This window comes from Strigops habroptila, chromosome Z (genome assembly GCF_004027225.2).
Source record: "Strigops habroptila isolate Jane chromosome Z, bStrHab1.2.pri, whole genome shotgun sequence".
In the NCBI taxonomy this organism is placed as follows: domain Eukaryota; kingdom Metazoa; phylum Chordata; class Aves; order Psittaciformes; family Psittacidae; genus Strigops; species Strigops habroptila.
The window spans coordinates 55,023,497-55,051,124 of NC_044302.2; the positions used below are offsets into that span (position 1 = coordinate 55,023,497).

The 27,628-nt window shown below is 39.7% G+C and overlaps 1 protein-coding gene across 1 annotated transcript in view; it reads left to right on the forward strand.

Annotated features, from left to right (window-relative positions):
* ROR2 (receptor tyrosine kinase like orphan receptor 2) overlaps positions 1 to 21,227 on the forward strand; it is a 153,043-nt gene extending 131,816 nt beyond the window's left edge. The window contains exons 5-9 of the mRNA XM_030470589.1: positions 10,352 to 10,479; positions 13,838 to 14,152; positions 15,035 to 15,280; positions 16,904 to 17,106; positions 18,753 to 21,227. Of these exons, the coding sequence (XP_030326449.1) occupies positions 10,352 to 10,479; positions 13,838 to 14,152; positions 15,035 to 15,280; positions 16,904 to 17,106; positions 18,753 to 20,195 (2,335 nt within the window). The 3' untranslated portion in view covers positions 20,196 to 21,227. The remainder of the gene's footprint in view (positions 1 to 10,351; positions 10,480 to 13,837; positions 14,153 to 15,034; positions 15,281 to 16,903; positions 17,107 to 18,752) is intronic.
* The last annotated feature ends 6,401 nt before the right edge of the window (positions 21,228 to 27,628 follow it).

Genomic DNA, 27,628 nt, shown 5'->3' on the forward strand with positions numbered 1-27,628 from the left:
CAGCTATGGAAACAGCCTCTAACATTGGGAAGTATTCACAAAGTGTAATTTTCTGAAACATTGCCTAGAATAAGTTAATATTGTATCTGTAAAAATTAATACAGAAGCTAACAAATATTTTATATTGTTGCTTAGATGTTTTTGAAGAATTAATTTAGTTGATATTGAAGTTTTCTGATAAATGGAATATGCTGATTTTTCCTTAAGACTAGAAAAATTATTGTGAAACTGACACTTCGGTATGATATGGTTATAAATAGTGTTTCTGTAGTTTTAATAAAAATGTTCTGTGAAAGACTTTGAAGATGAACACTTGCATGTACATATAATTATGTAACCAGTTTATAGCTGGTGCTATAATTGATGATGACAATTTCTGGCTGTTTTACAAAGCTCTCTGTCATATGTTTAATCCCTGTCTTAGCTGAAATAGAAAAGCCACCTTTGTTATGTTAAAAAAAAAAAAGGGAAGAAAAAAATTATACCAGTAAAATTTTTTCTATTTTTTCATTTGCTCAGATACTTTTACAAGTGATCAAATTTTTAATGGCATTGTCACTTAAAATATTTTTAATTCTGAAGCAGTTTGTATTTAATAATGGTTTTAAACTTTTTTTTTTTACAAAAAATGTCACAACTTGACTCTGCTAAAAAGCTAGCAAGAACTTTACAGAAAACTTATATTTCCCATCATTCAAGGAAAAAAACCAAACCATAAAGCTTGAGGCACTTCCATGGGATTTGTTATTTGTTTTAAATTATTCCATTGTTTTCTTTGCAACCTCTCCTCCTTGGATTTTATAACTGGCTATTTTTGTCCATGTTTTCTTAGTCATCTTTTCTCTCAAGACTTTCTACCTCTTACCTGTCTTCCTGGCATACATATAAAATTCCATCAATGGATTTTAATGGGCTGAGCATAATAATATAAAATTTCTCTCTGTGGTTAAAATCTGCCTGTGTAGGTAAATCACAATGCATGAATATCTACCTGAAAACTTTAAGGGTTTTTGGTTTTTTTTAATAATTTATTATATCATGCTTGTCCCTATTAGCTGATATGGAGCATTGCACTAGGCAAGGTCAGAGCATCCCAGTGGGAGGTGGACTGCCTTTCATCCACTTGCAGGGGTAAGAAGGAACCCCAATCCCCAGACCTGTCCTCTCGGTGAGGCCCACTTTCCCTCCCTCCTATGGCATCCCCACCATCAAAGCTGCTCTTTGATCCTTCTTGATGGCATTCCCATCCTCCTGGGCAGCCTACATGGCCTGTTTACTCTGCCTACCTGGTCACATCCTTTCTTCAGTATAGGACAGCAGCCCAGGTGGAGTCTTCTATTCCCTGCACTGAACCCAAGGCAGTGGCAGCCACATCACTGGGCCGCCTGATATGCTCCCTACCAATTTTATTGCTACCTGGATATGAAATGTCAATTATAATGGCATTTTCAGCTGGTAGATTCTTCCAAAACCTTTTTGGAGCTGACCTAGGTGTACTTTACTCAAGGTGGCATGGCAGGAGGAAAAAGGATAAAAATGAAGAAGAATTTTGCTTTCCTCTGGCAGTAGGGGAAATAGGGAGCTGCTTTTTAGAGGCTCTTCAGAAGGTTCATTGGCCTGCTGTTTTTCGTTGGATATGTCAGAGGGAGACAATTTATTAGACAGTCGTTACACACTGAGAGGGTTAACTTGCCTTAAAAAAAGGGGGTGGGAAGGGAGACTCATAATGACTTCTTTGGTGAGCAAGAAGCTGGAATGCTGCATGGCCAGGTCTGTGTTCCCATATGTTGTAATTAGTTTCCTGAAGGTTTGTCTTTTTTGTTGAGGTTTTTCATTTGTTTGGGGTTTTTTGGTTGTTGGTTGGTTAGTTAGTTTGTTTTGTTTTGTTTGGTAGCTTGGTTCCCCCTTCCCCGCCCCCCATTCTTCAATAACCCTGGTTGTAACAGAGATGCGTCTGTTAAAAATATTTGGCACTCAGCAAACAGATTTGCAGCCTTCCTTGGACTGCCAGGTGACTCATCTGATTGCAAGATTTCATCCAACATGTTAACACCTATGAAAATGGGGAGAATTTACAAAAATGTTATGTGAGTAAATTGAAAGAGGGAGTTTGTAGGTAGAAGTAGTATTAGGTCTTCTGATTGAAGTTACATGTGGTAATCAGAGATTATGGCTGGTTATACCTCCTGGGACAATCTTCTGTTCCTTGCAGAAATTCAGGACATAGATGTCCTTGTTTAGCTCTGCTTCTTTGACTGTTTTATCCAGGTTACTCTAGTAAGAGCCATCCTGCCACCCATGTCTATACTTGTGTATGTGATTACTGTACTTGCAAGCAGTAACAGTTTTTGGTACTCTGAAACCTTTTCTAATTATGTAACGCAATAATAAGTATGTGAATGCCTGTGATACCATCAAACCACAGCAGCATGTGGTGTTATCTAAAGAGCATCTTGCCACAGTTTTGAATGTTCAGTTCTTTCCTACATTTTGCTAGTGAAGGCTGCGTGTTTTTCTTGATAGGAGTGATGGAGGATGATTCTGTGAAAGGAAGGCAATGCTATTTTCCATTGATTTTATCCTCTTATATAATTGAACGTGGTATCTTTTAGCAAGGACACAGCTCAGCTAGGATTACTGACACCCGCTTAAAACAATGCTTAGTGAGGAGAGCATTTGGTTTATGATTCAGGGAAGGCATATGCATAAACCCAATTGATGTGTGTGTCCCACTTTCGTGTGTTTAAATGCTTTTTAAATACCTTGCATACTCCTTTCATACCTTAATACTCTTTTCATGTTAACATCAGAATATATGTTGAAAACGTTATTTGGACTATATTTTAGAGACAGACTTTGGAGCCTGAATTTTGTGTTTAAAAACACTGATTTTATAATCCTTTATGGAAATAATTAGAATAGGCTAAAAATGAGATTATTGCTTGCAAGTTGCTGTTTCACGAACAACTTCCTTTTCTCTAGTTTGTCACAAACACCAAGTCCATTTGCAGCTGTGTTTTTACTAATGACGTTTCAATGATTTGCTTTATCTATTAATGGTGTCTCAGGTCCTATGACTAACATTAACAAATTCATCATTTAGTAGAATCAACAGAATAAAGATTAACTGTTGTTTTTTACTGATCGTAGACACTGAATCTGGAGTTTAATTTCACAGTGTAGTTTTTAGGAACTAGCAGGTAAGTATTCAAATCAAATGCAGCACAATAGCTGTGTTCAGTAAATATAATTTTAAGTGCATTTTTTTTTTTAGGGATTTGTTATGTACTACTTTTCAGATAAAAAGCACAAAAATAAATGCTATTTGTTAATATTTATCTGATTTACATGCTACATGTAAGGGGATCTTGCTTTGGGGGTCTGTTGTTACATTCAGTGAGCATCTGGTAGCAAAGTTCATGGGCCGTATAGCTGGTGAGTGTAAATTGTCACAGGTCCATTAACTTCAACCGACCTATGACTATTTGTATAAATTCCCTTGCCCATTACTGTTTGACTCTTTAACACTAGACTCCTCTTCTTTTCTGATACTATTTATTTCATTCCTTTAGTTTGTGGGAAAAGCTTTTACATCCATCTTCTATTATAGTGAAGTTCTCTTTGAGGTGTTAACTACTATTTTCTGATATCCCAGGACCCATGAGCTTTAGATGTGGGTGAAAATGTGCAATGATTTCATGTGCCAGAAAGGCAGGTTATTTGCAGATAACCCTTTGGTCAGAGAATTCAGTTGTTTATTCAGAGCGTGGATACAGGTAGTGCAGGAAGCCTTTGCCCTTCTCCCACAATGTGGGCACAGGGTGCCTCCATCCAGGCAGGGGCTTGATGCAGCAGTAAAGCTGTCCTTACCATCCTTTTGCTTCTTGGCTTCAGCAGTCAGGACACAGATTTGCAGGTGTGCGGTTTTGGTGTTTTATGGTTTGTGGGTTTTTTGGCTCGCTTTGTGGGTTTTGTTGGTGGGTTTGAGTTTGGGTTTGGGTTTTTTTTTTTTTACCAGTTGGTTGGCTGGGGTTTTTTAGGTTTTCCTGTGCATCTGTGGATTTTGGAAACTTCACTAAAACGTCGAACCCATTTATGCACTTTAGTGAATTTCTGCCCTATATGGGCAGAAGTTATGGGTGATGTTAGGACCACCTGGCATTAGTCCAGCCCTTCTCAATGGATGAATACAATACTGGTTTTGAAAAATTCCATTCTTTTCCTCCGTCTAGTATTCCCTTGTCCTGTTGCCTTCAGTGTCAGTAGTAAAACTTCCATTGACCTTCTGTGCACAACAGGAAGCCTATGAGCAAAGGCAATTTTATAGCCTGTTGTAACTATTACTTTAAAAGGCAGCACTCTTGGCAAATTATAATTCATTCTGAAACAAGAGTTTTATTTTATATTTTCCCTGAAAAGTAAGTATAAAAACCTGGCTGGAAGTTAACAAGTATTTTTCTATAGTAATGTTAGTATAAATTCACAGAGTTTTTTACAGGAGACATTTTATAGGTGTGTTATGGCATATGACAAGGGTAGTGTGTTTCTCTTCTCTCTGATCTTCTCTGTGACGTGTTTCAGTGGGAGGGAGTGAATATTTGGAGCTGTGAACTCATTTTAGCCATTGAAAAGTGATCCCCTTGTGAGTCAGTTTGCTCCCCAGCACTATGACATGATACATGTCAAGAGTAAGGGTAACAAATTAGAAGGGCTGTAGTGCTGGGTTATAAGAGGTCCTCTTTGAGATGCAGTATAAGCAAACCATGAATGCATATCTATGTTAAAAACAGAAATTCCTGATGTTTTACTACAGCTCTTTATAATGCCCTTCCCTCAAGTCAGAGTGATTTGCCTCTCTTTGATTAAACATAAACCCTTTATTCTTTTTATTCTTCGTATTGTAGGTTGTTTAACTTGTGTGCTTTACGTTTATGAAGTAGCCACGCACTGGGCTAAGTAAACTCATAATCTGAAATCTGATGCCTGTCCTTTTCCCTCTGATCTTACTGTAGATCATAATTATCCTCTTTACACAGCTTCTGCTGTCAGTTTTCAAGATGTAGCTATCAAAAACTCTGAGACTTTCCCTCAAGACAAGTGACTGTCTACCAGATGTTGTATTTCTCTACCCATAGCAAATAGTATGGCGTAAATCATTTATCCTTTCCTTTGTCTGTAACTGTCTAACTGTGGTTTTCCGTGCATTTGGCCTTGCTTTGCCATTCCACTTGTAAGGGAATGGGGAGGGGAGGAGAGGAGAGTCATAATGTGCTTTCTTAGTGTTTAACAGTTTTTAATTAAAAGCTGATTAATCCTTGGACAATATGAAAGAAGGTCAAAACTTCAGGTTTGTTGTGGGAAATTTTATAGGAAATTTAAACTGCACTTGGTTTGCTTGTGGGAAACTGCTGTAACAAAGTTTCTACTATCTTCGTAAAAACTAGCCTCTGGAATATCCTGTTATATTCTATGAATTGGCATAGTATCTGTTTACTTTGGTGAAGTGTAAGCTGAGGATGTATCCCTCCAAATAACTTCTAAATTTATTATTTAAAATATTAAACTGTTCTGAAATTGTAATTTCAAAGAACTTTTTTTTTTTTTTTTTTTTTAATTTACAGAGATAGGTTGGTAGGCTTATTAGGTTGTCTTTTTCAGTTTATTCAATAAAAAAAGTTTTTCTTTCTGAGTTTTCTGGAGGATTTCTGAATTTCTTTTTATGGCTGATGCACAGTGTTTGGTTTTTTTAATTATTTTCAGGAAAATAGATTTATCTTATGAGTTTCTGTTGTCCTTGTAAGTTGTTTGCGGGATGCAATCAGAAAAAACCCGTATCTTTCAAGAGAATTAATATCTAGTACCTCTAAACTCTGCTTTCAGAATTCTCTTTTTGAACCCTTGCTAAAGACTGATACACCTTCATGTGTTTTCTCTGTTTTTCAGCAAAATCACTAGTCTGCACTTACTGTGTTTTCAGGGGCATCAAATACATACTGAAAGCTCTTATCAGACTTATACACTTACGGTGATTTTAGTATTGAACAGTTTCCACAATTGCCTTTCATTTACTGCAACTTTTTGTTTCATATGCCCTCTGGACTGTTCAGATGTGACAGTCGCATACAATGGATTGCGCTACTTAGATATCATACACTGTGTATAGTACAGATGTGTTCTTTCAGCATTTCAGATATTCCATTTAAAAAAACCCTCTTTGTTTCCTACGTATTTTCTTTCGTAGTCTTTTGTTCAGTGTTCTTTCTCTGTCACATGTGAAATTAAAGTAAAGCTTAATGCAGGGGTGGGGTTGGCAAAGTTGGTATGTTTTTGCAGCACGTGCTGTACACCTAGAGATCTCTCCATATACTTCTAGAGCAGATATCTACCTGCTGTATGGAAGTTCTGCATGACCACCATCTAGAGAGATTCCTATTCATGCATGCTGGGTTTTATTCCTACTCAGAGGCATCTCGTTCTTCCAGTGCTTCCTTTATAGGCCCAGATGTCCCTAGAAGTTATGATTTCTGTCAGATGGAGGAGATTCAACTGGCACCATAATGCTGAACCTGTGTATTTCTTCTACATTGCCTGTATGGTTAATTCTCCATTTCATACAGACTTCTGCCCACAAACCTGAAGGCAGACTGTGTTTAATCAGGTGGTGAAGTGCATGTGTGATAAGGAACTTGTAAATGTCTTATCACCTTGAAGATGTTTCCAGACCTGGTAAGCCTGGTCAATCTTAGAGACACCCCATGTTGTAGATAAAAGTAGTATGAATGTTTTGGTATTATTTGTCTGTGCCTGAAATCAAAGGTTCTCCTGCTTTAGCTTTATATTAAAAAGGCTAGATCTTAACTTTATTGTTCTGGCAGAAGATCACCTTATGGGCATGGAAAAATAATGACATTCATCCTAAGAAATGGAAGTTGTGGTTTTAGGAATAGAGGCTCTGTCAGATTCTTTATGATTTTATTTTAAAATCCAAACTCTGGTCATATGTCTGACAAGTAGTTGGGATGAGAGTTCTCTCAGTAAGACAATAAACCTTACCTCCACTCTAATTGAGTGCTGCTTTCCAGGTGCCTCCTTTCCAGGCTGCTCTCCACAAGCGTGAAAAAAGGTGATCAACACTTAGGATGTTCCTGAGTCTGTTTTGTAAAACAAACAAACAAAAAGTTATATAAAAATGGGAGAAAATCCCTAGTGAGAAAAGGTAGTGCCATCTTGAAACATTCAGAGCAAACCAACAAAGAACAAAGGTAAAAAAAGCATTTATGGTGGTTAGCTTGTGAGAATACTGCAAGTGGAACAAATTGAACTCTTCTGGATCTCTCTCGTAGAGTCAGATGTCTGCTTTATCAGGGTTCTTGAGCCGACTTTACAGCTTAAACAGCAGGAAATTGAAGAGTCAGTATTTCTGACTATTTTCAGCAGCTTTTAACTCTTGCTCTGATCAGCAAATGAATTGCTGTCATATGGTTTGGAGCATGACTCAAAGTCACACATGGTTCCAAGGACTCCTATTTGAACTGAGTGTGACACTGCACCTGCACTGTTTTATTAGATTCCCCCCACGTTGCTTTTTGCTGCCGATGTTTTGCCATGTGCTGAGCATACATGTAGCTGAGCATAAGAGTAATCTGTAAGGAAACTGTAAGTGCTGCTACTTCTGCAGCTTTGTTGAAATCGACTATTTTCCTAAAAAGACTAATGTAATTTTGTCCCCTCAATATTGCTATTAGTCAAATGGTATTCACTGAGTTTCCTGACCTGAGAAAGATGCATGTAGAATAACAGCCCAGCTTCTGTTAGAGTATCTGACATCAGGTTACTGTTTACTTTTGCTTGCATCCATGGTAATGGTCATATCCAGTTTAGTTTAATCAGCAGTTGACTACAACGTGGGAGAGGGAAGCGTATGTGTGTATATATAGTATCTAAGCCGTATTTGAAAGTTTCTAGACAGAAATAAATAAACTGAGCTAAGTAAGAGGTCACACTGCTTTTGTCACCAAACCCATGATGTTTGGTGTGCTATTTTTTATAGTTTTTGGTTGGGGTTTTCGTTGTTGGTGGTGGTTTCGGGGCGGGTTGTTGGGGTTTTTTGTGCTGGTGAGAGAGCTCTGCTATGAGAGTTGAAGTGTGAGGTACAGTTTCAGTTAGATACATTACAGACTTTTTTCTGCAGGGTAAGGTATGAATTTACTCTTGAGGAAGAGATCAAATAGAGGTTTCATATTCATTCAGCTCCTTATGGGAACTGCTGACTTCCTACTGAGGTGGTCAAGGATCATAAAACACAAGGATCATAGGCGCAGACAGAATGCTTTGATATTTTTGTCCCTTAAGGCATGATGCAACTGTTGCAAAAGTAGAGGGGGTTTTATAAGTGAAATAATTTCACTGCAGGAATTAATTGATCCTGAAAGACTCCTCCTTTACTTCACCCACCATAATAAAAAACTTACATATCTTTGTGGAAGCAGAACTTGTTTCAGAGTTTGTAGACAAAATGAATACTTAACAATCATACTGTGATAGGAAATAAAGGCCAGATGTGGACAACAACTGCATTGGACACTTTGTATCACCATGGTTTACCTACCAGCTGTGTGATGGACCAGGTCTTGTTAAGTGATTGTCTTTCTGGGAGAAAAGGGAAAGGTGCTGCTCGAGTAGTGGTCAATGGTTCCAGCTTTTGTCTACACTGTATGAACAGTCCTGCCCATCCTTCTACTGCCAAAGAGTTTATACATTAAGAAATACTGATAAGATTTCCCTGGAGAGATGAGCTTTATCAAGGAGACACATTAGAGGAAAAATGAAAAGAGGCTCCTAAGACAGAATAAGATATCAGAAATAATGGTCCACACTTGGTACTGTGTAGGTGTTGAGTGATAGGCTCATCATGGCTAGCTGTTGTCAGGCAGCAGGTTTTCATGTTGATTTGGCCAGCTGAAGTTATGTGTTTTAACATGTATTCACTGACTGCTTTGCCCTGCTCATGTGGCACCCCAAGGAAGGGTAAAGGTATTTGCAAAAGAAGTGGATACACAGGTGACAGAAACAGGTATAGATATCCAGGGAAATTTAGACTGGATATTTAGAAAAATTTCTTCACTGCGAGGGTGATCAGGCATTGGTACAGCAGGCTGCCTAGGGAAGTGGTGGAATAACCATCCCTGGAAGTGTTCAAGAACTGTGTAAATGATGCCCTTAGTGACATAATTTAGTGGTTGGACTTGATGATCTTAAAGGTCTTTTCTAACCTAGCGGATTCTACAATCTGATAATGAAGTACAAAGTGCAGAAGAGTATTGAAGTAATTCTTCAAAAGTTACCTGTATCAGAGAGGTGCCTCAGAGTTTTAAACTGATTGTTTAGCTACAAAAGCTGGTTAAGGTTTTTGGTGTCCTAAGATTATTCTAGAGTCATAGCTTTCTGTAGTATATTTTATGTCTCTTTTGGTCCATCATGCAGTGAATGACATGGTGTGAATCCATCAGGCTAGTGAATCCTAGCATGGAGGCTATGCTGTGCCAGAGGAAACACATGGCATACTGGATATTAACTCTGAGAGTGCTCTCATTTTGAAGCCCCTTTCAGTGCTAAGCAGTTATGATCTACAGCTCGGCTCTGTATTATATACTGGGGCTTTGGGGATGATGTGTTGAGCCACTGAGCCTTAAGGCTAGTGCTTTCATGCCAAAATATTTATGTTGATGTCGGGGACTAAAATCTGGCCCAAAGCCTCATTGAATTGAAAAATTTGTTAAAATATACGTTGGAAGAGGAATTTGGCGTAGACTCTAACTAGAGAGAAGAGGAAAAGAGGTTAAAACCTTGATTACTTTTTATCCTGTTTCCCTAAATCAGAATTTAAATTATTCCATGTTTTAATTAAAGCTTGGCAAGATCTCTTCTGCTGGTCACTAGAGGAAATGAAGAGAGGTATATATAAGCGGAAGAAGAGAACCATTTGCCTAATTGTGCTTGGTGCTGCTAAATGCCAGAAATGCATGGGGACATGTAACAAGATCTATGTTGCTGTCTCAGTCAAAAGGCTTTTTAATAGATTCAGCCGTCAAATCCTATTACTAATAGCATATGATTTTTAAATTAATCTTGGGTTTTGGTTTACTTCTTTCTCTAATAAGCTATTTACAAGGTGCCTCGGTAGTACTTCTAAGGTAGTGTAGGGAGAATTGGAAGGGAAAGCTGTACCTGGGGAATGGAAAAATTTCAGATTTAGTCTTTTGCATTTTCTCCATTATAAGAATATATTTTGTAAAAATTCATTGGGGACAGCTAGACAACTGCTTATAAAATCCTAACCTGTCTTTTGCAGAGAAGATTACCATGAAGATGGGTTCTGTCAGCCATACAGGGGAATTGCGTGTGCACGAATCATTGGAAACAGGACCATTTATGTGGACTCCCTTCAGATGCAAGGGGAAATTGAAAACCGAATTACTGGTAAGCTTATACACTTCTATAGCAGAGAAAAAAACATTTGTGAAAGTACGAATTCAGGTATAAATAATGCTCTCATTCTTTTAAGTTTTATCGATCAATGACTAGGACATCCTTATATTAAGGTTCAGAGGAGGTGAGCCAGTTACCCACTTGTACAGTTAGCAAAACTTGAAGCCAGGAAGATGGGTATCTGCTGTCCTTAAGTAAAATGTCAGAGCATTAACTTTTTAACAGCTTCGTGGATTGAAATAGAAGATTTTTTCAAAAAACAATTTATGATGTAATAAAAAGTTACTGGGGTTTTTATTTTCTTGAAAAATGTATGGTGGCTTTTCCCTTGGGTTTCCTCCCCTATTGCATAGTCCTGGCAGAGTCTGGATTTCAAACAAGAGTCGATCTTCTTGTGTTCTGTCCCTGCTGATTGTTTCTCCGATCATTGTTTTAATTGAGTCACAAACATGCATCCAAAACTTCAATGACTTTTAATGGCCTGTACATCAATATGGATTTTTTCACTGGACCTCAGTTAGCTGACATAAGCAGCTGTGACTCTGATGTAAACACGTAGAGCAAGCAAATGAATCCATGGAATAAACTATTTGTCATAATGTATGTCAAATTAACTCATTCCAGCAGGAGCTTATTTGCATCTGACCATATATGGCTAAATGAATCTGCATTTTTAACATAGCTAGTTGCCAAAAAAGGTTTGACTTTGTTTGCCAGCTCTATCTCCTTAAAGACATTATCTTTAAGGCTTTTGAAAGAAAACCACGTCCAGTTTTGTGCTGTTCTTGAGATGGTGATCACATTATGAGACTGGCAAAATTCAGGTGTGGACCTTTCCTTAGGCTGTTGTGACTCATTCCCCTCCCTCCTTTCTCCTCTATGCTGTTGTTTTTCCAGCCTATTTTTATCGTTATGTTGTTAGTTAATACGTACTATGGATAGTTTTTTCTATGACATAATCGTTACCCTGTTCGGATGTTTTTCAGCATTATGGAAATGTTCAGCTATCTGAAATAATTAAATCTGTAACTCTGAATTAGGTTCATAATGTTCTTAAAAAAAGAAAAAAAACCCCTCCAACCAAAACCACACCAACAAACCCTCCCCCCAAAAAACCCCAACCAACAAACCATTCAAAAACTAAACACACACAAAAAAAAAAAAAAAAAAAAAAACCAACAATGAAAAAACTTCTTCCAGCAAATGTTTATTGATCAAGTTATACTTGCTTCTGGGATATACAACATCTGGCCGCTGGATCCGTAATACCACTGATTGTTAGAGTTTGGAGGCTGGAGTCTGGGACTCTGTCTTGAAGTTGAGGAGAATTTCTGATGGAACCTTTCTTTTTTAGGAAAATTCTGTGAACCAATCATGTATGGCTGCCCAGTGCCTAGCTAGGCAGTAATGATAATCCGTTAATAATATGGCATTTTCAAACTATATACATCTGAAGGACAAACCAAGTGCCTTATGCAAAATAACCTTGAGGATTTCACAGCAGACTCGGTTCTTCTAAGTCTACTTACACGTAAAACAGCTGTTGCATTCGGACAGTGTTCTCTGTCCAAATGACAGGGTATTTTTGAAATTGCAGTAATTTATAAGATTTAAAAACAAGCAAACAAAAAAATCTGCTGAGATTTTGCTTATACTTTTGCCTGCACTTCTTAAGTGCAGGTTTTGGTGCCTTTGCTTGTTCTGGGAAGACTGTGCATGGGAAACGGCGACACCTACTGCCCAATGCCAAGAACATTGCAAGTTTATAGGGAAGATGGGGGAATTTTCGTTCTAGATTCCTGGTTCCCTGCGTTGCTGATGTGTGAGATACATTTCCTTTGTCTCTACAGCCCCTGGTGGTGTTCAGTCCTGTCCATGTGCTTAGGTGGGAATTGCAGCCTTCTGTTAACAAAAGTACATTTCTGGAGAAAACCTTGAGACATGACTTGAAAGGCTGGAAGGACAGCAACAAAGAGTGCATGGACCTGACTCCTGACCAGTGGATGTGTGTGGCTTGCAAAGTCTTTGCTGTGCTGTTTAATATCTGTTTAATAACTAAACAAAATAAAACCCTTAGGCGCCACCACACAGTCCTGCTGGCTTTTGTACCTCCCAGTAAAATAAGGACATGATTGTGAATTGTGCACTTTTTGTTCATATCAGTCTAAGTTCTGTAATGCTTTCAAAAAATTAGTTTGGTGTTTCAAACAGTAACAGTGACTTCTTCATTCCTCCAAGTTTATTTTTTCCTTGCTAGTCTTTGGGACAAGCACGTCACGGATGTTGTTTGAGGCCTGATATCATGTGTGCACTCATTTTTTGCTATGTGATGGATAAATGGTTATATTCCTGTGTTACTATTTCTGTATTAAAATAAGCAGAGGTGTAAACAGTACGAAAGGCTAGAGCTGGGGCTGCTTACTGCATGTGTGGTGTTTAGCAGGAAACAGGAGACAGTCTGGTAGCAGGTGGCAGCAGGAAGTGGATGGTTGAAAGGAGAAAGCTGGACAAGAGGGGAAGAATTGATTTCTAGGTTGTAAATAGACTGCTGAATTACTTCAACTGCTCATTTCCTCTCTTTTTGCAGTGTGCGTTGGTGGAACATGCAGTCTAGCAAGCCTCACTCACAAATGATGCTTTCCAAATCATCAGTGAATGTTTCTGCATTTAAAGCTTGATTCATTCCCAGATACATGACGCACATGCACATTGGTCTTTTCTTTGCAATGTGCAAGGAACCTTTCAGATAAACATCAGTGTGTAGATGCTGAGATTTCAGGGGAGGATTAAGTCCCTAGTTCACTAAGACATTCATCTTAATGTGATCAATATGCTGAGATTGATTACATTCATTTTTCCTCAAACTGCTGCCTGTTAGGCTTCTCATGTCTATTAATATCTCCCCAAATACCAGTGGCACACTTCCTTTTGCCTGTAAAGACTTGAAAAACACTTGTCAGAATTTCTACAGGAGGAAGAAGCTAGGTGATCCTTGTTCAGATTTTTCCTAATTAGGAACTTAAGAAATAGATGTTAGCATCCTGGCAGGTGTATCTTGCCTTCGCTCTTTATCCTTTCAAGTTAAAATTAGTCAAGTGTCAACAGTTTGCTCAGTGCTAGTCACTTAGGTAAACTGAGGTCCTACAAGCTCTGTTCAGATGTCAGAGGGACACTGGAATGCTGGATTTGCTTTCTGCATTTATCAGCTCTCCTTTACAGCAGAAATTACCTCATTTCCGCACTGCTCAGACCCTCAAGAAAAAACAAAAGTTAAAAAAGGCAAACTACACAAAAATTTTTCATGCTTTTTGTGAATTAATACTTAAGCAGTATTTTTGTTCCTTTGCAGCTGCATTTACCATGATTGGCACTTCCACACATTTGTCTGATCAGTGTTCACAGTTCGCTATACCATCTTTCTGCCACTTTGTGTTTCCCCTGTGTGACGAGCGTTCTCGGACACCTAAGCCACGGGAGCTGTGCCGGGATGAATGTGAAGTTCTGGAGAATGATCTCTGTAGACAGGAGTACAACATTGCTAGGTCAAACCCCCTCATCTTGATGCAGCTACAGTTGCCTAAGTGTGAGGATCTCCCAAGACCTGATACCTTGGAAGCTGCCAACTGCATAAGGATTGGAATCCCCGTGGAAAGGCTCAGCCGATGTAAGTCCAGGTGTTTCATCACTGGGAAAATGTAGGATTTGTGGCTTCCTTGGGTTGGGTCTGAGAGGCAGTTTTTTCATAGTAATGATTTTTGTAAAGAAAGTACTGATATACTGGATGGTGCTACTTTTTAACATGTTAATACTCACCATAATATTGCACTGTTGTAAGGCATAGTTAGGATCGTGAGGAAGTTTAAAGGATGCTGCTGAGTACTGAAGAGGGGTATATCAACCACCCTGGGCTATAAAACTTCGTATTCACACAGCCGATTTGACTCAGATTTACAGTGCATTTCAGGCTTCCCTTCCCACATGCCTGCCTCACCTCTGGCTCAGTCTTTGCCTTTCTGCGTGAGTCCCCCCATGCAGCTATTTTTGAGTTACGTTTACCTATCAGTAAACCTCAAAAAGACTGGAAAATTTACTGGAAAAATGTGTTAAGAAATTAAACTTTTAATGTTCATCCTTTCTATATGGAAATCCAGAAGAATATAATCCTATAAATTAAGCATGGAGTGTAATTGTCTTTCTTCACCTACACGGGATGGGTAAAAACATTGATCTCGCTTCTGTGACTTTATATTTGCATCCAGGAGTAGAAGGGCTGTTCCTGGGTCACTAATTATGTGCTGACAATTTTTCTGCCTACTCTGTTTGCTAGCAGTTGATCACTCCAGAGCAGAAACCAGAAATAACTGGGTGCAAAAGTACAGATACCCACAGAATGGAAATTTCAAATCCCACAGCTTTCATTTAAATCCCGAAGTACCTGAGTTCAAGCACTTTTTGCATACATGGTCTATGCATTGAAACCCTTTTGGTCTTGCTGGCCCTTGATTGTTTTGTTATTTGCAACGTTTTGTCAAAACCTGTGTTGCAGATCATCAGTGCTACAATGGTTCTGGAGCAGACTACAGAGGGACTGTCAGCGTTACTAAGTCTGGCCACACTTGCCAACTCTGGGACTCCCAGAGTCCCCACAACCATGATCTGACGAGCACACAGTTTCCAGAGATAGGTGGAGGGCATGCATATTGTCGAAATCCTGGAGGTCAGATGGATGGGCCCTGGTGTTTTACAAAGAACAAAAACGTACGCATGGAACTGTGTGACATACCTTCTTGTAGTATGTATTCTCTTTCTTTTTTCCCCCTACTGTCCCGAATCGTGTAATTTTGAATGTTCCCTATTTTTAAAAGTAAAATTCACTCAAGAGAGTTATGGTTTCAAATGTTATGCTGTAATGCAGCACCCTTGTTTTCTGTGGTAGGCATTTGGTATTTCCTGCAGATCAGAGCTTGTAACTGACACGCTGTGACACTTTTTTATTACATATTATATGCTTAAGCTGAGGTAATAATTAACAACACTGCTGCAGTTTGTATTCCTGCTTGTCAAATGCCAGACTTGACATAGTTACCACCTGTGTGCTTGGTTTGCTCATGCTATTCAATTGTATCTTGCAGGCAGCAAGGATTTTTAGGTCCTGTAGAGGGAGATACAGCACCATGCTTGGTTGGAAGGAAAAGGTGTGAAGTGCAGCAGCAGAGATACTGTAAAACATGATCTTATCAGAAAAGTCCCATGCTATCTGGTAGTGGCTCTGTACTGCACTACTGATAGCAAAAATGAAAAGCAGAGCACTCCTAGCTTAATACTGTGCCTCTCACTTCCCTGTGTTGGTACAACCTTCACTCTGAAGCTATTACAGTGGTAACAGTCTTTGGACATGACAAAGCAACTTAATAACTGTGCTTCATTAGAAAGAAAAGCATGTTTCCTGCAGCAGCGCATGTATCATGGAAGTCATAACATTGGTTGTATTACAGATTGCTTGGATATTTAAAGTGCTCAAAATTGAGGAAATTTCTTCGTTATTTCACTTTTTTACAGTAACTTGATTTGACATTTGTAATAAATTTCTACGTTGCATGTAACATGATGTAAAGATGTGGTTGGGCGAAAGCAGTAGCCACGAATAGCAAAACCATGGATTGCGGAAAACATCCCAGGCAGTTTCAGTGAAAATTTTGAACATCACTATGCTTTCCTAGATTCTCTAAGTATAAAGAGGAAGGTTCTATAAAAGTATTACGAAGTGTACTGATGCCTCTTTCACGTCTCTCACTGTGACATAAAGGCACTTTAATTCTAGCAAGTTCAGAACAAATAGTATCTCTGCCAACGAGAAGTGAGATTTATCTTATTCTGTGTAGAAGATTCATTTTATTCTACCAGTGGAGGTAGAAAGCGGGCAAAGTACTGATGAAATGGCTGATGCTGAGTGAGGACAAACTTCAGTGTTGTGCTGTGGTTTATCACATTTTGTTCACTGCTTTATATACTGTGATGAAGACTACTCATTTGTTTTTTATTCCCTGAACAAGATAATGCAGTGATACTCTAGTTTATCTACTGCAGTTTCCACAACTGGCATCCTCAAAAGAAAAGTGAAATAAACCACATACTACTACAGGCACTACATTAAATGTGGGGCTTCTAGTTTATCTTCATACTGTTAGTTGCTATGTCCATTGAAACTTGTTTGAAATATTTAATGGAAAATTATGGAGAAGGGGGAGGCAGTAATGTGACTTCTGTTTGCAAGTTATAGGCATTTACTTTTTTTAAAAAATACAGTATTAATAATCATACAGTAGTTGCTTGCTTTTGTTTTTGTTTTGTTTTTTTACTATAGGATGCATTAAAATTACTTACTGTAAGTAAAGAACATTTCTGTTCCTGACAGGTCCACATGACAACAGTAAAATGGGAATCCTCTACATCCTGGTTCCCAGCATAGCCATTCCGCTGGTTATTGCCTGCCTTTTCTTCCTGGTGTGCATGTGCCGAAACAAGCAGAAGGCATCTGCTGCTACACCACAGCGCCGCCAGCTGATGGCATCTCCCAGCCAGGACATGGAAATGCCACTCATCAGTCAACACAAACAGGTATTTTTTCCAGAATTTGCTTAGGCCACATATTTCTAAAATGTCATGATTTTCAGTGCCTCAGGTTGTCAGTGTTCAAATTGAGCTGTATAGTGAGGGACCTGATTTTCATACCATGCTGGCCATCAACTTTAGTGAAAAACAGGTCTTGCACTCATCAGCTGTATCTAGAAATCCCGGCCTCAGGCAACAGCTTTCAGGACAAAGTATTTTATGACATTTGTCCTTACTTGCCAATTCTCATTCTGCCTGCTGTCTCAGTAACTGGAAATGTTATTTCTGGTCCAGTCTTCAGCCTACAGCTCATTTTCACTCCTGGTAATGACGCAGCTCGTTTGCTTGTTTAAAGCAGGATGCGCGGAGGGGTTTCTTGTCTAATTTGTCAGCTCAGTCCACTGGCATTCTGAACCACCACTGAGCAGGCAGCTGAGCCAGGGTGCAACATGTTTCTAAGGCTGTGTATCAGAAAGGATGGTGAAACGAAAATGGCTTTGAACTCCTGTCTACAGATGTCAGCTCCTGCATATGATTTTCTGGGTCGACTAACTGATCTCTGCGCTAAAATCCTCTTCAGAGCTAATGCTGAATTTTTAATCACAGCATTTACAAGCTGCAAGCTCTAAAAAACAATGCTTAATTTGAAACAATTGACAACATCTGTTCAGGAAACTGTGGAATATTTGCAGGATATTACCAATTGCAACAAATTGCATTGATTTTGTGTGATAAGGGGGAGGTTTAATGGCTGAGTCTGGGCTGTGCTGGAAACTGTCCGGTCCAGTCTTTTGGCAACTAAAATAAGAGTTTGTCCCAAATCACCTGTTAAAGCCCCTTTCCAGCCTGCCCTGCTCCTTCCTGCTGTGATGCCCTGTGTGTGAAGCTGTGCTAGCTGCATCTGTCTCAGCTGGGAACTCCTCCAGCCTATAGAGATGGTCAAGATGGACCGATTAGATCACCATCACAAACTCCTTTGCTTTCCCTGCCAGTTGCACTCTTGGGTTTGCCACCTTTTCCTTCATGTACTAGAGAGAAATTCTTTCTTGCTTCTGCTCTTCTTTCAGCCCCTTTTCATCAGACGGCTAGTGTGAAGTTTCTCAGCAGGAGTACTATGTACTGCTGCCCACAGGCAGGAACCGTTCCTGTAGTGCAATGGAAGTAAAAGGGCATATCTGCTACTGCAGAACCGAAGGAGAGAGGTTTTGTTCCTCCTTGTTTCGGAATGTTTCAGTTCACCCTAAGGCTGCCACCTCCTCAGTCAGTGCCTGCAGCTTTTCTCATGAATCTCCAGTGGGCACCACTGGGCCAACCTGTAGGACAAGTGCAGCTGAGGTTAACAGACATCATTGTTCGCCAGATTTACTCTGAACCAATTATTGCATTTAGCTTGCAACAAAGGTTGCTCCTTTGTAAAAATAATTACACTCATCAACTTGCAACATAATTTAATTTACACTTCTGATAATACTATAATTCATTTCAAGGTTAACTGTAAAATCAATATATGATGTGAATATACAAAAAGCTTAGAACTCATTTTGGCCTAATTTATCTTCCATTTGGAGCATCTAGTCACTAGGAGCTTTTCTTTAATAAGATATTCTGTTGTTTAGAAAACTTTGTGACTTACTTTCTTTACTTCATTTCAGGCTAAACTTAAAGAAATCAATCTATCCACTGTGCGGTTTATGGAGGAATTAGGAGAGGAGAGATTTGGCAAAGTCTACAAGGGGCATCTTTTTGGTACAGCACCAGGTGAACAGACACAAGCTGTTGCTATCAAGACACTTAAAGACAAAGCAGAACTGGCTCTTCGAGAAGAATTCAAACATGAGGCAATGATGAGATCACGATTACAGCACCCAAACATTGTTTGTTTGCTGGGAATAGTGACGAAGGAACAACCCATAAGCATGATATTTAGTTATTGTTCCCACAGTGACCTCCATGAGTTCCTGGTGATGAGATCTCCCCATTCAGATGTTGGCAGCACTGATGATGACAAGACAGTAAAATCCACTCTGGAACCAGCAGACTTTTTCCACATCGTGACTCAGATAGCTGCAGGAATGGAATATCTTTCAAGCCACCACGTTGTCCACAAGGACTTGGCCACTAGGAATATACTGGTATTTGATAAACTGAATGTGAAAATATCTGATTTAGGCCTTTTCAGGGAAGTTTACGCTGCTGATTACTACAAACTAATGGGAAATTCCCTTCTTCCTATCCGGTGGATGTCCCCTGAGGCTATTATGTATGGCAAGTTTTCTATTGATTCAGATATATGGTCATATGGAGTTGTCCTGTGGGAAGTTTTCAGCTATGGCCTGCAGCCTTACTGTGGTTATTCTAACCAGGATGTCATTGAGATGATAAGGAACCGACAGGTTTTGCTGTGTCCTGATGACTGCCCGACATGGATATACACTTTGATGCTGGAGTGTTGGAATGAATTTCCCAATAGAAGACCAAGATTTAAAGATATACACAACAGATTAAGAACATGGGGAAACCTTTCTAATTACAACAGCTCAGCGCAAACCTCTGGGGCAAGCAACACCACGCAAACAAGTTCTCTCAGCACAAGCCCTGTTAGCAATGTCAGCAATGCTAGGTACATTGGACCAAAGCAGAAAACTCCAGCTTTCCCTCAACCACAGTTCATACAAATGAAAGGGCAGATGAGACCGATGGTCCCACCTCCTCAGCTCTACATTCCAGTCAATGGTTACCAGCCAATGCCTGCCTATGGTGCATACTTGCCAAATTTTTATCCTGTCCAAATTCCAATGCAAATGGCTCCTCAGCAAATGCCTCCCCAGATCATTCCCAAACCAGGCTCCCACCACAGCGGGAGTGGATCCACCAGCACAGGCTACGTAACGACGGCACCTTCCAATGCATCAGTGGCCGACAGGGCTGCTCCGCTATCGGAGGGCACGGATGACACACACAATGGAACGGAGGACATCACCCAGAATCCTGTCCAGGAGGAGGAGGAAGAGGAGGGCTCTGTGCCTGAAACAGAATTGCTGGGTGATAATGACACACTTCAGATGGACGAAGCAGAAATTCAATCAGAAGCCTAAGGAATTTGGCCTTATTACTGAGAATTTCACATCACTTCCATGCATGGAGGCTGTAGATCCTTAGGCTTAATAGCAGTGATTTTGATCTGACTAAAAGAATCAAAACTAAAAACCCTACAACCATGTAAAGTGCATCAGTAATGATATACCAGCTTTATTGACCATCGCCACCATCATATTTTGCAAATATGATGGTATAGAATTGCTGGGTTTAATCTTTTTTACTGTCCTACAGTTGTTGAGGGAAGCTGCTTTTCAGTTATGTACTGTTGCTGTGCAACGTATTGCAGAGTAGCATTGCACATCATGTATATCATGATATGTGAGTGTAACGTTAGTGAATTATGCTTAAACCAATTACACAAAAAGGAATCCAACTATGGTTGCTGAATTGCTCTAAGCATAAAGAAGTGCCCTGGATGTGATGGACAGCTTAGTTTATAGTATTTATCTCTTTGATATAATGGACGCAAGATTGTTGTTAGCTTTTTGAGTCTGAAAAAAAACTAAGTTGCGATTACTGATCCATGTTTGTATTATGATAACTAGAAAAGCAGGGAATCTGAACATAAAATTAACTGTGCTGGGTCAGACCACGGGTCTGTCCAGCACAGCAGCATGTCTTGAAAGGCCATCGATAACGTCCACCCAGGGAAGATGCAAGGGCAATTTCCCCAGGGTATTTCCCCAGGCTCCAGCAATTTGTGGCTTAGGGACTTCCCAAGCCAGAAGTGGATTTTTTTTCTGTTTAATAGCCCTCGAAGGAATTTTCTACCATGAATTTATCGAAATGATTTTGAACCCACATAGACTTAGAGCATCCACAACATCTGTGGAATACCATGAGAGCAGAGAGGATGGCTTTCTTTCATCATTCCCAATGAATGACTGCAACAGAAGCTTCCAAACGAGATCGTCTGACTGCATTTATGGATGAAAGTGTTCCTTCTCTGCTGTGCATTTTCAACAGCAAGCAGCCTTAATACACTGTTAACCAAAAATGGGGATATTGTAGGGGATATTGTAGGTATGCACTAACTTAACAATCCAACTTTAATTGCAGATTGGTTATCAAGTACAGAAAAGAGCTCCACATTGTATGTTCCTACATTGTTAAATTGTTAGGTTTTGTGCGGGGTTGCAGGCTTACTTGATTTACCACAATTACTGCTGGATTGCGTGTGAAACCGTGTTTTTTCCTGCCTCTTTAGAGAAAATGAATCTTTGAACTTCAGAAGACCAAAATAAGCAATTTACTGTACAAAGTGCTGGTTTTGTGCCTTCTATTTGCAGGATGAATCATGTACAGACCTTTAAATGTAATTTATGTTTTACTACATTTTATATGCTTTCTTCCATTGAAATATTTGGATTTTTGAATGAATGACTTTATAACTTAACCATTTTCAATATTCACATGTGGTGCAGTTTTATTGTATTGCTGTTTCCTTTTGTTAAACATGCAGACAGGTCCACACATTTCATGACCCTTTCTGTTACACAAGCAATACACATTCTTATTGTAGAGTTGTAGCCAACACACACTATAGCTATAAGTTGTACATCCAACATGGAGTATTCAAGAAAGTGATGCAAAAACATGTGATTAAATGTGTTATCTTTATAGTTCCTACAGCCAATGTTTTGTTATGGTATTTTGTGGAGATAGAAATGGCCACAGTTCCTTAGGTTGCAGGTTTCATACCCAAGCTACAACTTTCTATTTTATTACATTGGGATTCACTTGTAAGTTGTGTATCATTGTGATCTACACCCTGTGTTCATGGTATGGCAGCATTACTTATTTCCAGCATTTCATCTGGATTTGGAAATGCACTGGTAGGAATAAATATGAAAGCTTTATTACTTGTGTTAATATAATGCAGCTTTGGGTGCTATTACTAAATAAAGGATGAATAAATAAAAACACATTGGTTATTTACTTTAAGTTCTTTGTTTCTTCTAGGTTTCACATTCTCAGATTAATGAACTTCATTAATCAAATACATTGACTTCCCTTGCTAACTTACTGCCTGAAAAAAAGAAGAGTAAGTGCTCCAGTTACACCACAGATATGTCAGTGAGAGAAGAGATATAATAAACAAATGAGTGGCAGTCAGTGGAAGGTTCTGTATAGCACTGTCTGAGGTTCAGCCGATTTCTGACAGCAGAGGAGCATTACAGCTTCAGGTGCTTTGGGTGCAGTTCACAAAACACCTATAGTTCCCTTCTTCATGCTTTATAAATTCAAGCCTATAAGTCACTGTAGTCAGAAAAATTAGAACATACTCCTATACTGACTTTCACATCCCCACTGAGATGTGGATGCTCTCTCAAATTGATAGTACAGGAGCGGTATACAATTCTCTAGCCCAGCCTTGGTGATAGTACTGCTGAGGGGTTTTCTCCCTTCTGTTGATGTGAACTTACTTGCCTGAGCTGCCACAATCAAAGCCATGACAACATGCAAACACCTCCTTGGTGGCTCAGGTGAGCACCTCTGCACAAATGGATACCATAACCACATCAGTGGCTACTGTAAGTCATATAGATTGGTGCTAATTTGTTGCTCTGCAATTTGCTAGGCAACTCTGCTGGGGATAACTGCTGCAAAGACCCACCCACAGTCGGAATCTGCCTTTCCTCCTCAAGATTTGGAAGCAAGGCCAAAAAGCATTTGCAAGAGCAGGGAAAGCATGTGGTGTTAAGTGGATAGGATAGAGCGGTAAAGTGGGAATAGGGGAGGGAAGGCTTGAGGCTCAGGCCCAGCAAAACTAGCACAGTGCTCCTCACTACGACATGCAAAGTTAGTTATTCATGCCAGGGCTAGTAAAGCTGGGGTTTGTTCTGGTGGGTGAACAGCTTTTCTAGGCATCAAATATATGTCTGGATAGCCAGGAGAGGGCAAGGTTTTTTGAGAAGACTGGGATATTTCAGAAGTTTTCTCTTGCCTCTCCTAGTTGCCTACTCTGCTTCAGCCAACATGATCTTCCTAAGAAGACAGGCGCTGACCTTGGGAAAAGTGGTAGAGCATTGGTAGTGTTCACAGCAGCCCACTGAGGAGGCTGCAGCTGACAGAGACAGCCTCTTCTCCATCTCCAGTGGTGTATGACACTGGATTTGCTGTATGCTTTTCCCCCCCTGCCCGTACCAACTGATTTAGCTGTCCTTACTCAATCCCAGCTCTCTGATATTTTGCAGGTGTTTGATCTTGGCTCAGACTGTTGTGAAGAAAGAGTTCGCCATGGTTTAATTCCAGCTGGCAGTGAAGTACCATGCAGCAGCTCGCTCTCTCCCACCCCTCTAGTGACACAGGGAGGCGAATCAGGGAAACATGTATAAACAGTTGTGTAAGCACTGAGGATTCACCCACAGTGCTAACTGGTCAGTACAAACAGGCTTTATTATTACAAGCTTTGATACGCAGCTTCATTCCTTCGCCTTCATCTAACTGTCACTACTCTCAGTTTCATCTAATGATTTCTCTAAAGGCTGATCCATAAGGAAATGCTCAATATGGAAATACAAATACTTTGCTTCCTGTATCTGCCATGGAGACAAACATCATAGTAATTAAAACGGAAATTACTTCACAGTAATAGTACCTCAAACTTATATTAGAGATAAAAGTTAGAATTTGTTTTTCCCTTATTATCTAAAGAGTTTATTAGATGTCACTAGCCTCTGTGTTCAGTGATATCATCTCACTTTGGCCATATGGGAATGAATGGAAGAGGTCTAATGCTTTCTGGGAGGGAGCTCAGGGGCGCTTGTTGAGTTGGAGCACCCTCAAAAGGTGTCAGGCCTTGAGGTATTTGCCAAAACAAGTGTAAGGACAGAACACCCAGCTAAAAGCACAGTTGTGTCTTCAAATAAGGCCATGCTTTAATGTTTTTAAGTCACAGTTTGACAGTAACTCTGTTTCTAGACTGGCAAGCTCTACTGAAAACTCTTCTCAAAACCAGCATTTCAGTTATCCAAAATACAAAGAAAAAATCCACTAGAAAAGCCATTCTCTGTTTGAGGAAAGGCATTAAATTCATATTTTAAGGAACAATATATGTTCCTGCTCTGTAAATAAATCCGTGAAATGTTAGTGGAATTGCAGGATTCAAATTTGGGGGATTTTCTCAGACGCTGGAAAAAGGGTATTAGAAGATTAGAGGAGTAGTAGCATACAGCATGAATGATGGCATGGCTCAGTGAACAAGGTTTAGTTCCATCTTACTAGAAAACTGAATTTTCTTCTCTTTTTTTTTTTTTTTCCCCAAAAGTGACCCTGTATAATCTTTCAGTTTGTCTAGCTTGCAGAAATGACAAGTTGTTGGCTCCTTCTATCAGCAATATGGCATCTGATCAATCTAGAGACTATCAAGCAATATTAAGTGTGCTCAGCTGGCAAGATAAACCAAGTCCGTGATATTCTGGTCAGGCAGACCTTTCTCTAGAAGGAATCATACTGTATCTACTGTGATAAAATGTAGGATGGTTCAGCAGGGTTCCTTTGCCAGAAGAATGCTGTAAAAACATTTTACAACTGATATTCCTGTCTTGCCCTGTGTTTGATGTTGAAAAGTGGTAGAGATTGGACTCTATAGCCACTGCTTTTCCTTGACAGATACATGGTGGGTGTTCCTAACATTGGTTTCCCACTGCAGAAAACTGTGCCCCTGGCTTGCTTTGTGACCTCAAGTAGAAGGCAACTCCTGCGTGTGCATGTATATACACATGCCTTGTTTTGGAAGAAAAAATAACCTGGAATATAAAGCAATGCTCTGTGTTCAGGGTCAAATGAAATGTGTGTGTGTGCACGCACATACACTTATACATATACATACACACATACACGCTTACGTAAACGCATGTACAGCATGCATAAGCAGCACTTAACGTAAACACAAAACAGCAAGGGGCAATGCATATTCAGCTCATTGCAGTTCCTTAGGGGGTGTTTTTCCCTTTGCCCTCTCTGCAATGTGCAGATGTTCTAGGGCTATGTGAGGTCTTCTGCAGCTCTGAATACAAACCCAGTTCCTCCTAGTCTGAAGTCCTTCCCTGGCACCACTTCCAGTTGGCCACAGTACTCGGGGCTGTGCCAGGAAAAGACTCCTGGAGTGACCCTGACACAAGGAATGCCCTAGCAGCACCCATGGAGTACTGCCCCCATGTTGGACTTGTGGAGGGGGGTGTCGCTGTCACAGTTACACTCCCACTGTCCCTCTGACACCTGTGCTAGGGGTCTCAGTGCTCTCCCAACCCAGGCCCCATCCAGTTGTTTTAAATGAAAAAACATGGCTCTAAATCTTAGCTGAGTACTGCAAGATTGCACAAGCAGGGGGAAGTAATATAGCTGAGGTTACAGCAGGAGCTGGAAATAGTATGGGGTTCACAGGGCTGTAAATCTCCGGGAGAGTCGGAATTTAAAATAATGTGATACCAAGGGAACGCAGAATCCGATGTAGCTACTTCTCATTTCTATCAATCTGAAAGAGGAACTTTACTTTATCTCAATTACAGTGTACCTGATGGTTTAACTGTCTTTTTTGAGACCTGTGTCTAAAGCTGGAAATAACCCGTCTGTTCAGTAGGTTCCTTTGTTAACTCAAAGGGGTGGAATTAGGGGGAAAAATTAGATTAAAAATTACCATATTCATTTAATTGAATATTTGCTTCCACACACCAAGTAATAAATAATCATTATGAAGATTTACAGTATGTGCTTTTGTTGCCACATATTTTATATTTGTTACTGAAGAAGACTTTATGAGCCACCATCCATGTTGACTTCTTGCAAATTTCTGTTCAAACTACCAAAGTAATTACTGGAGATGTTGGGAGCTGTTGTAATCTTGATTCATAACAATCAGTTTCAACAATCTTATGAAGAAATCCAACTCTAACTCTTAGTCTGCTTTAGAGGTAACTATTTGATATACACCACCATTAACAAATGAAAGGAATTCCTTTCCAAACCACCAGACACTGTAATTAACAGATGGGATGAGGGTAGGAAAACAGGCAGCAAACTAAAGAAGTAATTCACCACATAGGGACTGTCTTGAAGTCATTTAAAACCAGAAACATTTCAGGTGCATAGAATTAATTTAATTTAGTTGTAATATGATTTCAGCTGAGACTGATTATCCCCAAATGTAGTCTGAGGTTTTACAGCTATGGCAAAGATCATTGTCTTGCTCTGTTGTTAAATCTATGAATACACTTTTTCATAACTTGATGTGGTTTGCCATTTAATTACTTCCATATCAGATTTAAATCAAATATATACCTAAGATGTAACTGGAAATGTTGGGAGAAATACCTTGTGAAAGAGCTAATAGTCACCTGCTTTTTGTATCAAGGAGGGGATGTTGTTGTGCAGTTTTTCCCACTGTCTTGTTTCCACACCAAAATGTGTCTCCTTAGTATAGGTATTAGTTGGTAACTTTCTGTTACCAACTCAGTTAGGTGACCATTTAGGTAAAAATTACCTAAATTTCAAATTATACACTGTTAACACTGAGAGAACTGGGAATAAAGAATTTGTTTCTTTATAAAGAGAAGATATTTCATGCTGTCTTTACTTCCTCTGTTCCTTGTTTCTTTAATATATTCCTTGCCCTTGCCCTCCGTTAGGTATTTCTCAGAGGACAACCACAGCATTCACTAATGCATTTCCTCTGCTTGAAATACTGGTCTCTAAAGGCAGACTAAAAGGCATAGTTTATATATTTATAAGTAGATATGTTTACAAACGAACTCAGTCTTGACATGTTGAAAAGCATGCAGTGGCAAAAGTGTGAGGATTTTGTTGTTCACTAACTTGCAAATCCAAACATTCTCCAACAAAAGGGTGCATGGAAGCAAGTACTTTGGTTTTCAGAGCAAGTTTGCTGCTGACTTTGCTGTGGCCTGCATTTTTGCATCCTATAAAACGTAAGTGCTGTCTTTTCATCAACATTTTGCAATGTCTATGCTTATAACTAGTGACTATACTTGTAATTTCTTCACCTGTTCTGTTATCCAGGTATGTGATGTAAGCAGTTCAACTCTGAACAGTCCTTTACTGTTGGTGTCTGTTAAGGCTGTTTTTGTGCAAGGAGCTACCCCACATTAAAAGAAGCTAATCCACCCAAACCAATGTGGAATTCACTTGAGAACAGGCTGGGTGCTCTAAGCTCAGGTCTTCTCCTACCTCTGGGAGACACCCAGCAAAAGCCAGAGCAGGGAATGGTGTGAGTCCTTATCCACCTCAACCTAAGGCTGGTCATTTTGGCTGACTCCGTGCTGGAGGTGCTAAGCCACTGACTTAGTGCTGGAGGAGATCAGAGTATGGGGATCTCTTATCAGGCAGGACTCTCATGCTGAAAGCCAATGCTGAACTGCTGAAGGTGGTTAATTCTGCACTGTGTGCCCACCTCTGTCACTGGCACCGT